The sequence below is a fragment of the Pholcus phalangioides genome, unplaced genomic scaffold (assembly GCF_987345545.1).
Source record: "Pholcus phalangioides strain wild (caught in Gottingen) unplaced genomic scaffold, Ppha-v1.0 ptg000039l_1, whole genome shotgun sequence".
NCBI lineage: Eukaryota > Metazoa > Arthropoda > Arachnida > Araneae > Pholcidae > Pholcus > Pholcus phalangioides.
The window spans coordinates 30,458,743-30,475,100 of NW_028301625.1; the positions used below are offsets into that span (position 1 = coordinate 30,458,743).

A 16,358-nucleotide genomic window follows, 5' to 3' on the forward strand; every position below is an offset into this window, starting at 1 on the left:
AATCTTCTGGTTTCAAATAGTAAAAATATAAATATTTTACACCATAAAAATTTTTTTGTTAACCTGGGTGATACACAGTATATTGTATTTAATATGAACAAAAATGCATGAATTTTGTATTTACATTTCATACACAATATATATATATTTACATTTTATTAATACACCATCAATTCAGTACTTCGACAAGGGGACAGCAGTATAGATTAATAAGGAACAACTTTCTCCTCCTCCCCCCCCCCCCCCAGGTTGTGGTGTCGCAGAGAATTTTTTCTCTAACAGGGTTGTGAATAAATGGAATAGCTTACCTCCGGAATGGTATACCCTGGGTTCTTTTTTGGAATTTTGGGTTAATCTAACGTTGATTATTCCATTGTATTATCAAACCCAAAAGGTAATTCATTTCTATACCCTGGGAATTCTACCACAATTGACATGTTTAAAAATAAATCGAATATTCATATTGGGATGAGTCGAGAAGCTATCCATACTTAAATAACATAACCATAATTTTTTATGGGTAGTGCATTATATATTATCATAGTTCTTCATGATAACTGCTCTTATTTAAGGTTGCTGTATTTTGGTTATATTAGACATCTATATTTTTTGTGGGAATCTTTTTTCAGTCACCTCTGTGGTTAAAGTGTTCTGGACTCTGCCACAAAGCTGGGCTGGAAGAGGTCTCGGCAACAGGATAAGTCCAGTGGCAAAGTTCTGGCATTCATTGTCACCTTGGTGGACGTTTTGCCTGTTTCAGCCTTTGTATTTGTATATTTTTATGAAAGAAAAAATCAGAAACATGGCATGGATTAATGTTTTCATATCTTTCACACTCACTGGATTCTTTGCAGGTTTATTTGTATGCCGCATGTCAAATACAAAGATACGTTCTATTCTTTCTGGACTTATTGAAATTGGAGATGAAATAGTACAAATGGATGGAAAATCTGTAGAAGGTATAGAAATAACTGAATTGAATGCTCTGCTATCTTCAAAAGCAAGCTTTTGCCTTACAATACTTCCTTACACAAGCAGAAGTAGCAACTGAACGATGTCAGTACGTTATGTAAATAAAAGCAAATATATAAATAAGCTGAATCATTTCTAAATGATTAACGTGTTATACTAGTTTTTTTCTTACCACAGCCCAACGAAACAATGAGTTATGCATTAAAAAAGAATATCACTGCACTCATTTCTCCTCCACAAACTGTGAATATTGTGTAATTTTGAGTGAACATCTGGACTTCATAATAATCCAATCACAGACTTTGTCTGAGCGAGATTACGTGAGCAACTAAAAAGTTCATAAATGGTGCATGAGCAGTACAATAAAGCAAAAAAACATATCTTTAAGGTTTCCTTCATTATTAAGGAGCATATTGTGCTAATCATAGTTATTCGTGTTTGAAGTTATAATGTGTCTCCTTTTCATTGGTGTCCCTACAGTTTTATTATACACTCAAATCCATACTTGCAGTACAAAGTCAACTCTGAATGAAACTACCATGACACCATGTCTATTGTAAGACATTCCATACAATATGTATGCATTATAATAAAGGGATGGGGAGAATTTTTGAAATTCCTTAAAAAACCAAAATTAATATCATAGCCAAAATTAAAGAAATTTTGTAGCAGAGTTATTTTGAACCAATAAGTTTCTGACATTTACTTGTTGATTCAACTTGAACATATCTATTTTCCGCTTTTTATTCTTTCCACTACCAAATTCTTTACGAGTTTTTCCAAGTTGGTAAACTGGAAAAGAAAATGAACCAATTAAATAGGAATAATCATGATTTACTCATAACTAAAGCCCACCAAGTGAATTAATGAATTCCTATGATAGAATTAATTATTTTCACTTATGTATTCTATTTTCAAAGCAAAAATTTTGTTACTGAAATTACATTTATACTGATTCTAGGTGTTAATTTGGCCAAAGTTTCAACAAAGGATTTAATCTTCACATAACATTTTTGCAATCACTGGTTTTACATACCAGACAATTGAATTTTTTTTATCCCATCAGTAACTCTGCCTAATGTGATTAAAAAATTCAAATGTCTGGTATGCAAAACAAAGTACCAAACAGTATGTATCTTTCTTTTGGTGCCAGGTGGGAAGAGGATGTTTTCTCTGATGAGAAGCAATTTAGATGGACACTCGAAGGTTTTATATATTACTAACCTACATGGCCGAACGCAGAATTTTCTCAGGGGGGGGGGGGAGTTCAAATGTTTTTCCTTCTGAGGAGTTTACTTTTTTTCCCTGCAAAATAACACTATAATCTTGGCTCAAGAGGGGGTTAGAACCCCAAAACCCCCCTTTGCATATGCCAATGCTGTGGCTATGCAATGGCAGAGCCACATTTTTGAAATATAGGCATATTAAGTGTTTCAGCAGAGAATTTCTATTTTCTGAAACACCTTGAAGGTTTCATAACTTTGACAGTTTTTGTTCCAACAAGACAATACTACTGCACATTTCAAAGTCTAAAAGGTGTTGGTTTGAAGCCAATTCAAATGGAACCTCTCTAGTCATTGAGAGGCCCTTTTCTTAATCCTGTTGAGCACTTATGGTGCATTTTGATTCATGAAGGGTATGGAAATGGTACACAGTACAAAAACATATTATTGCAGTTATGAAACAAGCTTTAAAGACTGTTACACAACTAGTTATTTATAGCTTAAATCTCTATCAATGACATTCTGAATGATAAAGATGAAGAAAAAAAAGTGTCTTTCTCTTGCTGAAACAAAATTTTTGCACAATAATTTTCAATTCTCCTTACACTTTTTCCAGGTTTTGACCTTTACTATAATTTCAACAATTTTTTTTCTGGAGCAGTGAAGCACTCAAAATTATTTTCACTGAAAAATGTTTAGTTCCAGTTATAATTATCGCTCTAAAATGTTCATATATTTGAATCCGCAAGTTTTCAAGATATAATTTTTTGGCTGTCCTTAAACTTTTTCTCACCTTACGTATAGTATATATTCATGGTAGTTTTTGACTAGAGCCTGTAAAATTATTAGCAGGATTACCACATACAAACACTACCAGATCTAAAATCATGAATACTCAACTTTTTATGCTTATATTGGCTTTTTAGGGGGGAACTTTTGAATTAGAACTTGAAAATTTAATATTCATTTTTTAATTTAAGAGCCAAAAGTCTGATTTGTTTATCTCTCAATAAGTATAAGAGCAATTGCAACAGAAAAACATTAAGTATCAACTATGAATGTATACATAATACATGAAAATTTATTAGAATGGGTAAGTAGCGTATGAAAAATATGGAAAAAAACCATAGACAGTTATAATGAAAATTTTTTAATAACTATAAATCATAATTACTTTCAAATGTTTTTTTAAGTGGCTCAACAAATCCTTCCAACTCAATATCAGAAAGTGCTTCAAAAATATCAGATGCAGTTAATGTTTTACGTTTTGCACTCATGGCATGAAAATTTGCACTAGAAAAGAAAAAGCCCTTAAAAATGATTTTAATATGCATATAAACACATAATGCATTAGCAATAATGAAATTAATCATTAATTCAAGAAAAAATTAGGGCCATTTCAATATTTAAAAGAAATTTTAATAGATGAGAAAGTATATTCAGTTTTTCATAATCACCTGATAAGCTTTGTCTAACCAAAGAAAAAAATCACTGAGACAAACATAAAATAATATGAAATACTAAAATTTTTATCATGTACATCAGGTATCTCTAGTTATCTGTACCGTCTTCAAATTAATGATGTTTTCTGTGATAATTTTGATCATACTACTTCCAAATTAGACATGAGTGAAATATGAGTTGAGGTACAAGAGTTCAATTTAGAATCTGAAAATAGGGACAATCCTGTAATACAAAGGGTTTCCACTGCAAACCTATGTACCATACATATTTTTTTTAGGAAATGACTTTTTATGACAGTTGGTAATGTTTGACTTCTTAGGATCATTTTATATTTCCAGTTATGTTAAAAATAAAACTATTATCCTCAAAGAATCTGCTGACTTACCTTGATGCTAAAAATACAGCGAATATTGCAGCAGCTTTTGAAAATGCTGATCTAGCTTCTTTGGAAACATTTATTCCATCAGGAATCTACATGAGAATTTTTTTCCTTATTAAAATCACACAAGTTTAGAACATTTAGTCACAAAAATTTGAAATAAATTGCAAAAAGGTATCATGTATATATAGTACATGAAAAATTAAAGATACATATTTATCGTGATTTGCAGTCTGAAAATGTTCTTCATTGTAGTCACTCTTCTCCACAAAAAGTATAGGCATATCTTCAACACAATACTTACATGGGCACAAAAATTCAGGTATCTGCCACTTTCATTTCCAATATGGAAGACAGAACACACATAGCCTAACTGACATCAGCAAGGGTGGAAAATTGAAATTTGATTTTTGTAGCAGCATTTATCAGTTTTGTAACACTTTAACGCTTTGCGGTTAAAGTTAGTAGTCTTTGCAAGTCAGTGACGGCATGTTGTGGGAAACTTCACCAAACAAAATTACAGAAACTAGAGTACTGTGTGACTCTAGCATGACTCCGTATCTGAGGGGTGTCCATTAAGAGGGGTTTTACTGTACTTGTATATTGCATTCTTCCTAAGTCCAGTCTGTCAACTCTATTTTTCAATGAAAAAGCAATACATACTATGCTTGTGTATTCACTAAACCGACATGGTCATTTCAACTCCAATGCTTAATATCGGTGAAATCTGATGTGACAGCATCGCACAAGTGAATTCACTATATCGACAGAATCTGATGTAACAGCATTGTGCAAGTGCATTGACTAAGCAAAATCCAATGTAACATCGCACAAGCACATTCGCTATATCGGCATCGTCATTTCTACTCTGATGTTATCACATCAGGTTCCACCGATACTAAACATTATGCAAGCATGTTCAATAAATCAGCATTTCAATGTTAGACATCAGAATTAACGACAGTGCATGATTTTGAACATTGTGTTAAAGATCAAGAAATCAGGATATCGATCATTCCAGCTTAAATTGCTCAAAAAAGATTTATATGAATCGGAAGACAATCAGAATCATTTGCTTTAACTTTATGCAGAAGATATTATTGAAAAAGCTACGGTTTCTGAAATAAAAAATTAATCAGAAGAGAATTTATAGACTGATTTATTAGTAACTATATAATGTGCCTAACTTATATTTGTTTTAAATTTATTACACATTAATTTTCAGTATCAATTGGGTTCTTTACAACTTTACTTTACCAATAGCATACTTAGAGGGATGAATATAGCTAAACCTAGTTATACTAGTACATTCAATTTTTTCGTTAGTGAATCTTTAGATTGAGCATTTTTTTAAAATAAATTATTTGTTTGATACACAGGGGTACCTGTAAATGATGGGGGTGGGGGAAGAGAAACCCAACTTTATCCTTCAAGAGGGAGCCACTTTCATTCAAAAAGGACTCAGATTTTGCCAATAAATCAGAGTGGAGCGGCATCTCTGCAAATTATTCAAAGCATTTAACATGTGACTTTCATATTAACAGTTTTTAGGGAATGCAGCCTTTCTTAAGGATTCTCACAGGGCTAGTTAAATTTTATGAAGTCATAGGAAAGTACCACGTTGGGACACTCACCATAATAAGGAAAAAATCTGTGGCAGAGAGGGATGCATTTATTATGCTCCTGAAAAGCTTGGTTTTTCTTTTTTTAATTCATATCTAGGTTTTATGGTTTTTAAGTACTTCTATAAGTGAAATGTTGATTTAAATTTTGTGAATTACCATTCATCTTAATGAACGCAAGTAAATTATCCACTACCGAAAGAACCTTAAGAATACAATCTCGTAAAGACAACTGGAATTGCGTCAAGTGCAGCGCCAATACTAACACTAGAAAAAAAAGTGTTTCAGCTCCAACCATGCCTTTAAGCAGAGTTTCTAACGCTAATCCACCTGATCCTATGTCAATTAATCAGAGTTCTCTATCAAGTGACAACGATCTCTTAAATATGATAACTGAATGGGCTAACGCACTTCAACCAGAATCAGCCAAAGTAGTGTTGCCTATAGCTTCAATGATCAATAATCATATGAAGTCCTTAATGTCATTCATAACTCAACAGTTTACAGCATACTCCATCAACCTGGCTTTGATGAAATTGATGCTAGATCAACAACGGATTGCACTCAACGAGTCAAAAGAAAAACAGATGCAATTGTGTGAAAAAAACAATGTATTGAGGCCGGAGATCAATCACCTATATACGTTGTGAGGTAACTGACCTCCAACAATACACAAGGTGGTGCAACATTGAAATTCAAGTGGCCTCCCTGAAACAGAAAATGAGAGCATGGATGTTATAGAGAACTCTTTCTAACTAACATGAAACTGGATGATCTTTCAAGTGCCATTACTGTCATGCATCATGTTCCAACCACTTGACGCAACAAAATAAAACCAGTTATAGTTCATTTCAATACAAAACAAAATCGTGACACCTTTCTAGTTAAAGTGAGGAAAGCAAGACTCAATTTGACAGATACAGACTCCTGCCTGCAGTCAAGCAAAATATTCTTCATCAATGAACATCTCACTCCCTACACTAAACAGGTATTTTTCCATTGCAAAAAATTTAAGACAGAGAATGACTAGTTTCTGTTAGACTCCAGAGGGGCAAGAATATTTACGAAAATATAAAGATTTTAGGGTTCATAGAATTGGACATATAGGCGATTTGAATTATTTATCTAGTTAATTTGAAAGCTAATAAAAATCTGTACCCTGGAAAATTTACAATTTATATACTTAAGTTATCTCCCTCTCTCAGTATCAACTGTTTTGCTAACTAAATTCAACACTCATTCTCGATTCTTAGTCGATATTAAATATTTTAAATCTGGTTCACACTTTATTGGCACACTGTATGCATGCTTTAAATTTTATTCTGATCGTATAAAAATGCTATAATTAATGTTATTAGGCATTATATATTCATCACTATTATTAGTATAACTCAAATTGATGGCTTTTACTATTTAATACATTTGTATTTTATTTCTGTTATTATTTACGATTTCGATCCACACGCAATGCATTTTTCCGAACTTAATATATATATTATATTTACCACTATACGATATCACATATTGCGTAAGTTTTGAGATAGAACCATTAATCTAAAACAGCCAGTAATGACTGTTTTAATCATATTTGTAAATTTTCCCACACTGCTTTTTATTCAATCCTCTGGGGTGTACTTCTCAATATTAAATAAAACTCTCAAGCAATGCCTATATACTAATACAAACCAGTTTTTTCAACACCCTAGAGAATTTTGATAAATTTTTGCATTCTCGAAATTGTTGTGGCCACATGCAGAATTCGACGAAAATTAACATCGCTCATTTTAATATCCGTAGAGCATGATCAAACTTCGATACCCTTTTAACCTATTTGAATTCTTCTATTAACATGATTGATGTACTCTTTCTGAGGTTTGGACTTATGATGATGAAATAGACTATTATAAAACTCCTGGTTTCGATCTGTTTTTTTGTGTTGTGGATATTATATAAAAATTCAGGAGGGGTATATTTGCCTACACAAAACAAATTCATCAATTCACATAACTTGATTCTATCGCTATGCATTCGGCAGAAACCATTGTTGTTTACAAGTCGGGTGACCCTGATAACTTCAATAATTATAGACCTATTTCAGTTTTGAACTCTGTTTCTAAAATCTTTGAAACATTAATCAAAAGTAGACTTTATTCTTTCCTTCATCAATTCAACTTTTTCTCAGATAATCAATATGGATTTCCTCCTATCAAAAATACAGAATCGGTCCTTTTGTAATTCTCCTCTACAGTTTTTAAAAATATTGATAATACTTATAAAACAAAAACTATTTTTCTTGACATCAGAAAAGCTTTTGACAGTTGGTCCCATAATATACTCTTCAAAAACTTAACTTCAGTGGAGTGAAAGGAACTCCTCTCAACCTTTAAAAAGCTTGCCTAACAATTAGCAGATTGTAAAATGTGGTGATAAAATCAGTAACCTAATGAAAATTAATAAAGGTGTTCCTTAGGGATCGATTCTTGGTCCTTTAATTTTCATTATATTCATCAATTATCTCTATAAGCTGAATTTTGCTGGTAAAATTATAATCTTTGTTGATGTGTTTTTAATTTATTCAGCAAAAGATTACCAATCACTGATTAATATTATTAACAATGATTTAATAAAAATTAGAAATTGGTTTTCTGCCAACTGTGTTGAACTAAATGTTACTAAAACTAAATACATTAATTTTTTCTGGCAATCTGATCTCCAACGAAGTATTAATATTATCTTTCATAATTTTGACTGTACCGGCACTCCCTGTAACTGTGCTCATCTCAAAGAGGTTAATACCATCAAATACCTAGGAGTTTTCATTGATTCGAATCTAAAATGGAAATCACACATAAACCATATTCATTCTAAACTCCAATATATAATTTACAGACTTCTCAAACCTTATCATCAGCTCATCGTTTCTATTGGTCTTGTATTACTAATTTTTTCATTCTCATCTGCTATATGGATTACCATTTTAGGGTTCCGACTATATTAAATTTATACCCATTGATTTACCTTCAAAAAAAAAGTAATCCGATTAATCGCTTATGACTAGATAATCAATTCATGAGCTTTATCGTTCACTAAATATCCTTCCCTTATGACACCTTTACTTTTTCAAGTATATCCTAATTTTGAAAAAAAAAAAATACTTACCTATTAACACCTTCGGATCATCCCCAAGATATAACATTTACCCAATTCCAAAAATTAATGAAACAATCGAAAAAACACTTCACCAATCTCGTTGAAAATTTCTATAATAATTTACCCAATGACATTAATTAGAACTCTGCTTCTATACCGACCTTTAAGAAAATCTTTAAAAAATACCTCTTTAATATCACTGATATAGAACAATTCTATCAGAATATTTACCTAATAGGCAGAGATAGACTGGAAAGTCTGGGGGGACAGGATGATGTCAGTTCATATATATGCATATACATTAGATCAGTGGGCTTCACCTTTGATGCTTGAGGGGAGGGGGCACCCCAGTATCTCTGCCCATGATTCACCTCATTACTCCCCTCATTTGAATTTTTTTTTTCTTTGTCCGAAATTCACAGGCCCTTCTTGTCAAGTTAATTCTAATCACCTTTGTAACAAATTCATTTTTAATTCTTTAAGCTTTTGTTATAATTTATATTTAAAATTACCTTCTTTTTCATTCTTGTAAAAATTTATATTAAGAATTCATATAATCCATTGAGATATTGCTCCCACCACAACTGCCAACATCAACTATATGCACAGTAGTTTCTGTTCTGCACTCCTCTTTCATTTATTATATATATCATTATTTGTTAAATTGTACTGAATTTTCTGAAAATATCGACTCTATAATGCTGTGATCGTCAGTATGAGCCAAGTCAAAACTTGGCAATTTTTCCCCGTTTCTTTCATAATATTGTTTTCTTGAAAAATGAAATATATTGTTAAAAAAGAGACATGTTTTGGCCAAATTTTGATACCAATTAACTAATATTTTTATGCAGGTATGGAAAATCATATCCCCGATTTACACAGTTATCTGCTTTACCCATTCCATAACGTTGGGTATTGTGGAATCTCTACAATTACTTTTAAATAATGAATGTCATCACCATAAAAAATACAGAAATTTTAAGTTCTCTTTGAATACTTACAGATTCTTTCAAAAGTCTCATTATGATGGCATTAGGCAAATTGAAATCATCATGCTTCTCAGTCATTGTATGTTAAATCTGAATGGACATGAAAAAAAAATTAGGACTAGGAATCTATTAAAATTTTGAACTGATTAACAGACTGATCAATCGAATATCTTAAATGCTACCATCTACAACAAATGTGTAGTATTTAACTATAAAAATATTTTCATTCATTTCACACACATATTCACTAGATGTAAACAAATATAAAAGTAGATTAAGAAATCGAAGCACTTGAAGCAATCTAATATGCTGAACCAGAGGCGCTGACATGAAAAAAAACATTGAAACATTGGGGAGAACCTCTGAAAGTTGCCAGTCATCCTGTATATACAAGATTCAAATGCGTACTCAGGAGGAGGAAGAGCGTGGTGCAGTGTATATTCATTAATTATTGAGAGGGGGGGGGGGCTTGAACCTCACCGTTGCCACAGGGTGGTTGGCTGAAGTTGGTTTCCTGTGGTTCCCAACTTCGAGGCCCAACTGATATCCTCTTTAAAAAGTCTTGGCACAGGGAGCAACAGGCCTTCAAATAGTACAAATATTGAATCATTACACTTCACTCCCAAAATATAGATGGCAGCACTGAAAAATCAGCCAACACTAGATACACACTCAAACTGTTAGGTACACACATTTACACTTCCAACACAACTCACTCGGTAGTAAATTGCCCATAGCGATAGACCTTAGTTGTGCTCAGTTTGAAGGAAAGCCCCCCCTCAATTGGGGGGGGGGGGTTCAAATAGCCTCAGCCTCCTAGGTTCTGGCACGTATATCTCAAATACTGAAATTTTTGACCTTGGGTCTTGTTGGGTTTTTTTTTCCCCTTCAAAAAATCAGTTATTTTATGTTAGCCACTGATTTCAAAACTGTTGCTTGTTTCCCTTAGAAATTTTAAGAAATATTTAATAGTGGGTTTCGTTCCTAAATGGTACTGGGATGAAGCTGTTGCTTCTGGAATACAAAAACTGTTGTTTGCAGACCATAAATAGAGCCTTAGTCTTGTCTTTTAAAACTCTTATCAAACTCAATTTGAAACTGAAGTAATCACCAGTTTCATTGCATGTACAAATACCAAATTATTAATTGAAATATAAATATTATTGATTCAAATATGGTCAGTTATCTAAAATGCTATGTGTATGGGAACATAATTTTTTATGATATCTAATCGGTTCTGTTAAATGAATCAAGTTAATTTACAAACTGTTAATAAAATTTTTTTATCAAATTCTAATCAGATTTGATCAAATTCATTAACTCAACCAAAATTTTTAACTGTGACTAACAATTGATCAATTAATTAGACTAGCCCTACAAAAATTTAAATGACTTTTTCTTCAAAAATTACATGAAAAAAACTTGTATTTTTTAAATTCTAATGACTTATGATAGCTTTAAGATATTTAGGATGGTTTTAAACCAAGGTTGGGTTTTTGACAGGCGTCAAAAACTGGTTTAACTGTCAAAAACTGGTTTAAACTGTCAAAACCTAAATGAATGCCTTTTGATAATGTTTTGAACACAATAGGTACACAACATGATGAAAAACTTACTTTTTTGCATATTACAATGTTTTATTTTTAAACATTAATTATTACAATAATTAAAACAAAATATTAATTATAATTTGCAATTTTGAATTCTTCAACATAAGAGCCTAGAACATATAAAATATAATTTTATGGTTTATTTATCTAAGCTACTCATTACCTGTGTTCAATTTGCTAAGTGGAATAAAGCTGCTTATTCAAAATATGTATGATAGGGCATCAGGGTTAGGTTTTTGAGCCCAGAAACTAACTCTGTATTAAAACTATCAAAATCTTACTGTCAATGATGTCAAATAATTTTTGTTAACTTGATAGATATGTTAAATAACAAAACACTTACTTTTATTTAGATTAGAGGGTATTATATTATGAATGACAATTACTGAGGAAAAATATCTATTTTGATATTTTAAATTTTCTGATCCGCCCAAAATTTTATTCCATATAAAAATTCTCACGCAGCATCTGTTAATGCACTAATTAAACTCATTTATTTTCACCTAAAAATTTCTTACTAAATTAGTAAATGTACCATATCATAGTGCAAAAGTAAGAATAACTAAGTTCGACATACAAGCTAGCGTTGCCAAATTAAATGGCATTTTAGTCCTACAATTTAGTATTTTGATCGCTAGATATATTTCAATGTTATGTGCAATGAGAGTATCATTTTAAGTATTAGTGGTTATCTAGATAATTTATTAATAACAGAAATCATCATTACATATATGATGTAATAAACTTTTTTAAACACTTATCTGTTGTAATATGAGGACAGCAGACACTTTATATCAATACAAACATATATAGGCCTAAGCAGTTGAAGAAATTTTGGAGGTCAAGAATCATCTTGAATCAAAGAATGTCAAATCGTTCCACAGTTTTCCCTTCAATGTTCATGTTATGGTTTATTCAAATTTTATAAGAAAAAAAATTTATTGTCCAAAATAATTCTGTCGAGAGAAAATTATTTTAGAATAATATTAAATATTTATTCTTTGTATAACATAGTCACTTTAAACATTACATGCAGTTAATGTGTGCATTTCCAATGGGAATTTTTATACTGAAAAGCAATATTTGAGGTTTTTGACAGTTTTTGACAAAGGTTTTTGATGTGACAGTTTAAACTGCGGTTTAAACCGTTAAAAACTGCCATGTGTCAAAAACCTGCCAACCCCGTTTTAAACCACCCAATATGAGAATGTTCTACAGTGTTATTTAAGGCATAAAGATTATTTAATGAATAAAAATAAAAAAAATGGTTTTATTGTATTGAAAAATTAATATTAATTAGGATTTAACCATAAATGATGATTGTTTAAATGCCATTACTAAAACTTTGAAAATCGCATCTGTGTATCATCCTTTTGAATTAGAAAATGATAGACAAATTACATAGAAAAATAAATATGAGAGTAAAGTTTATATCAACTTCAGAAAAATTATAGAGTAGATAACATCTTTTGAGCTAAGTAGGATCGGGTCCCCCCCCCCCCCCAAAGAATGTGAGAAAAGGGCTGATACATATGGAACTTGGTTAAGTCTATTTTTCTATCACTTTGGTTTCCCCCTTCCCCCAGAAGTTGTCCCTCTCTAAAATAAATTTTCGGTTACGAACCTGTAACCAATTGTCACTGTAATAATGTTAAATTAATAATCCTTTTGTAGTCATTTCAATAAAACCTTTCCTTTACCCAGATCTTTTCTTACAAAGTACATAAAAGATTCAATAGACAATACATACAAAATTAATTTCATACTGGTTCAAGTCTTCATTTATCTGGATTATCGCTTTACAGACTGACTCCAGAATAAGAGAAATTCTACTATATTTCTATGCAGAGGTACTGACATGAAATATTGAAGGGCTGAAAGTGTTGCCAGTCTTCACATATACAGGTGAACTTGGTTAATTCAAATTTCTGTATAATTTAATCTTTTTCACATGTTTGGATGATTCGAAATTCAATTCAGATATATGTCATTTGCAAAATGTCTATTTTCTCTGATTTTAAGGTTACATTTTGGTCATCCTTTTTTTTATTCTGTGGTTTAGTGTTTCCCAGAATATAACATGTAGCCAACATTGAAAAAAATTTACAATCCACAAAATTTAAATTTCTGTTATAGCTCTAAGCAATAAGAAGTAATGTTTTGTTACCAGTTACAACATGCTAGCTTTTGTCTTTCAGAGGGCAACTTGAGTTTTATCAGTTCTTTCATGACTTTATTAGAGCATGCACCAAGAGCAGATGCAAGTGCTGCTATTCAGGAAATACGAAAGTTTGAGTGTGTGAGTGACAACCTCCACACAGAGAGAATGTTTAAAAGCTGGAAAGCTGAAACACTAATCAGTTGTCTGGTAAAATGTGTTGGAGAAATTCATGTATCTCTAACACAATTGTTTATTTTTGAATATCCATGTAGCTTTGCAACATTTTCGCCGTCTAACCAAAGCTCATACGCTTGTTAACTTTAAGGACAAGTCATGATGAATCTTTTCATAAAGAGGACAAAAATGGTCAGAAAACAACAAAGGTCCCTACCCTACTCCAACACTTGCAGAAGCTAGACATGCTAGAAAAAATAATGCAGTTGAAGCTCATAAACCTTCCTCTTTAACACTTGTGAATTACTTGTAATAGCAAGATTCTCGTACAAGCCGAACTCGTTATAACCAGGGCCGCAACTAGGGGGGAGCAGGCGGGTCTTGTGCCCCGGACCAGAGGGGGCGAAAATTTCATCCTTTTATCTCTCCAACATTACAAAGGGGTGCCAAAATGCTTGCTTGCCCCGGCTGACCAAGCATCTAGTTGCGACCCTGGTTATAACGGACATTTACCGTATTGCCATTACGTAAAACCAAATCCAAACAGTGAATGCATGGTGTGAAGGCAGAGGCGCCAACATGAAGAAAACATTGGAGGAGGGGCTGAAAGTTGCTGGTCATCTCGCATATACGGGACTCAAGCACGTACGCACGCAAGAGATGAAGGGCGCATTGTGTGCGATTTTTTTTTTTCAGAAATTATTGAATTACAAAATTTATTCGGGGTGGGGGCTCGAATTGCTTTAGCCCCTAGGTTCCGTCGCCGATGTGTTGTGTGGAAGTAGTTAAGAAAAGGTTCCTTTGAAAAGAAATTTACAAAAATCGAGTGGACTCAACAGCAGATTCACAACACAATGCAATAATGTGATTTTACCATCGTACTCGCAACACAAGAATTACATTTACAACACAATACAATAATAATCATACAGGGCTTTCAGCAACAAACAGTTTTCAGCGCTGATTTTAATACAATAAATTACAATAAAATCAGCGCGCGCGTTCAGTACAAGATGCCTTTATACCGACTGGACACAGCCCGTTTTTTCCAGTTCTAGTTCTCTTCTATGACTATATTTGTTCAAGCAAAAAATACAAAAAAAGATTTTCTGACCATATTTTATCTTGGGAAAATACAAGTAATCGCTTTTCTTAGCAAGTTGAATGTTTTTGACGTCCACTTGTATTGATATTCTGAAATCACTTGGATTGATATTCTGAAATCACTTGTATTGATATTCTGAAATCACTTGTATTGATATTCTGAAATCACTTGTATTGATATTCTGAAATCACTTGTATTGATATTCTGAAATCACTTGTATTGATATTCTGAAATCACTTATAATGATACTAGAATCACATATAATGATTACGGAATCCAAATCATTTTGGAATTACTTACTATCCCTTTTAGACCTGAATTGAATTCACCGGAGGAAAAATTTTTTCTGTAGCAAAAATATATTCATACTACAAGATATACGGAAGACTGGATGTTGTGAAGATATTTATTATTTCAGGAGGTTAATTTTTTAAGGAAGGAAAAAACTCATCTCTGCCTCTACCGGGAGTCGAACCCGGGTCCCTCGATTGCCGGACGAGTGCTCTGACCACTAAGCTACAGAGGAGATAGCGCTTTTTTCCTTCCTTAAAAAATTAACATCTGAAATAATAAATATCTTCACAACATCCAGTCTTCCGTATATCTTGTATTAACAAGTGGAGAGCGACATTCATGTCATATATTCATACTAACTGTTACCCGCGGCTTCGGTCGAGTGGATTTCGTAATCTGAAAATTGCTCGACGATATTTATCCATATAACATTTGAACCCCTCATGTGCCCTTTGGGAGTTGAATTTCCAGAAATCCCGTCTTAGTGAGCCTCTATATTATAAAATATATGACTGACAAATTTCATATTTTTTAGCTTCAGTGGTTTCGGCTAGTCATGATTTCTCCATACTCCCCGTGTGACGAATCATATTCGCCAGGCCGGGATAAAGTATCTTTAACTTTTGACTTTATAATTTTCACTTTATAACTTTTGCCCACCCCATCTCCCATGACACCCTTGGGAGTAGGATTAAAAAAAAACCCTCTTACGGAGTCTTTACATGATAAAATGAAACTATTCACACCAATTTCATATTTATAGCTATCTGCGGTTTCGGCTCAGCAATGATTTCCTCCTATAGCGTTTGAACCCCCCCCCCCCCCCATGGGTCGAGTTTTCAGAAACCTCCTTCTTAGTAAGTTTTTACGACATGAAATAAAACTACTAAATAAATTTCATATTTATATTTTCAGCGGTTTCATCTCGGCATGATTTCTCTATATAACCTTTGAACCTCCACATGACCCCCCCCCCCTTAGGGGTCGAATTTCGAAAAAACCCTTCTTAGTGAGTCTTTACGTCATGAAATAAAACGACTAAATAAATTTCATATTTATAGCTTCAGCGGTTCTCCATACAACCTTTGAACTCCCTTATGAACCCCTTAGAAGGGGGTTAATGAAATCAATGAACGTTAAGGAAATTAAAGAACATTATAAGTGATTCCAGCATCATAATAAGTAAGCTGGGAATCGATTACAATTTTTAACCGG

At 32.6% G+C, this 16,358-nt stretch overlaps 2 protein-coding genes across 5 annotated transcripts in view; one reads left to right on the forward strand and one right to left on the reverse strand.

The window, feature by feature from the left end:
* Positions 1 to 1,094, forward strand: part of LOC149065824 (uncharacterized) — a 47,246-nt gene extending 46,152 nt beyond the window's left edge. The window contains exon 9 of the mRNA XM_089253886.1: positions 855 to 1,094. Within this exon, the coding sequence (XP_089110012.1) occupies positions 855 to 1,051 (197 nt within the window). The 3' untranslated portion in view covers positions 1,052 to 1,094. The remainder of the gene's footprint in view (positions 1 to 854) is intronic.
* LOC149065825 (DNA polymerase epsilon subunit 3-like) lies at positions 237 to 14,792 on the reverse strand. Of its 4 annotated transcripts, none has more exons than XM_089253887.1 (5): positions 14,675 to 14,792; positions 9,812 to 9,889; positions 4,045 to 4,130; positions 3,370 to 3,488; positions 237 to 1,764 (listed from the first exon to the last, which is right to left on the reverse strand). In XM_089253887.1, exons 2-5 carry the CDS (start codon positions 9,875 to 9,877, stop codon positions 1,625 to 1,627), a joined length of 411 nt encoding a protein of 136 aa, XP_089110013.1. In that variant the 5' UTR covers positions 9,878 to 9,889; positions 14,675 to 14,792; the 3' UTR covers positions 237 to 1,624. The 4 variants fall into 4 exon arrangements, with proteins under 4 accessions (XP_089110013.1, XP_089110015.1, XP_089110014.1 ...); XM_089253889.1 differs by having other exon boundaries at positions 14,619 to 14,738; XM_089253888.1 differs by having other exon boundaries at positions 13,577 to 14,738.
* Positions 14,793 to 16,358: the final 1,566 nt, after the last annotated feature.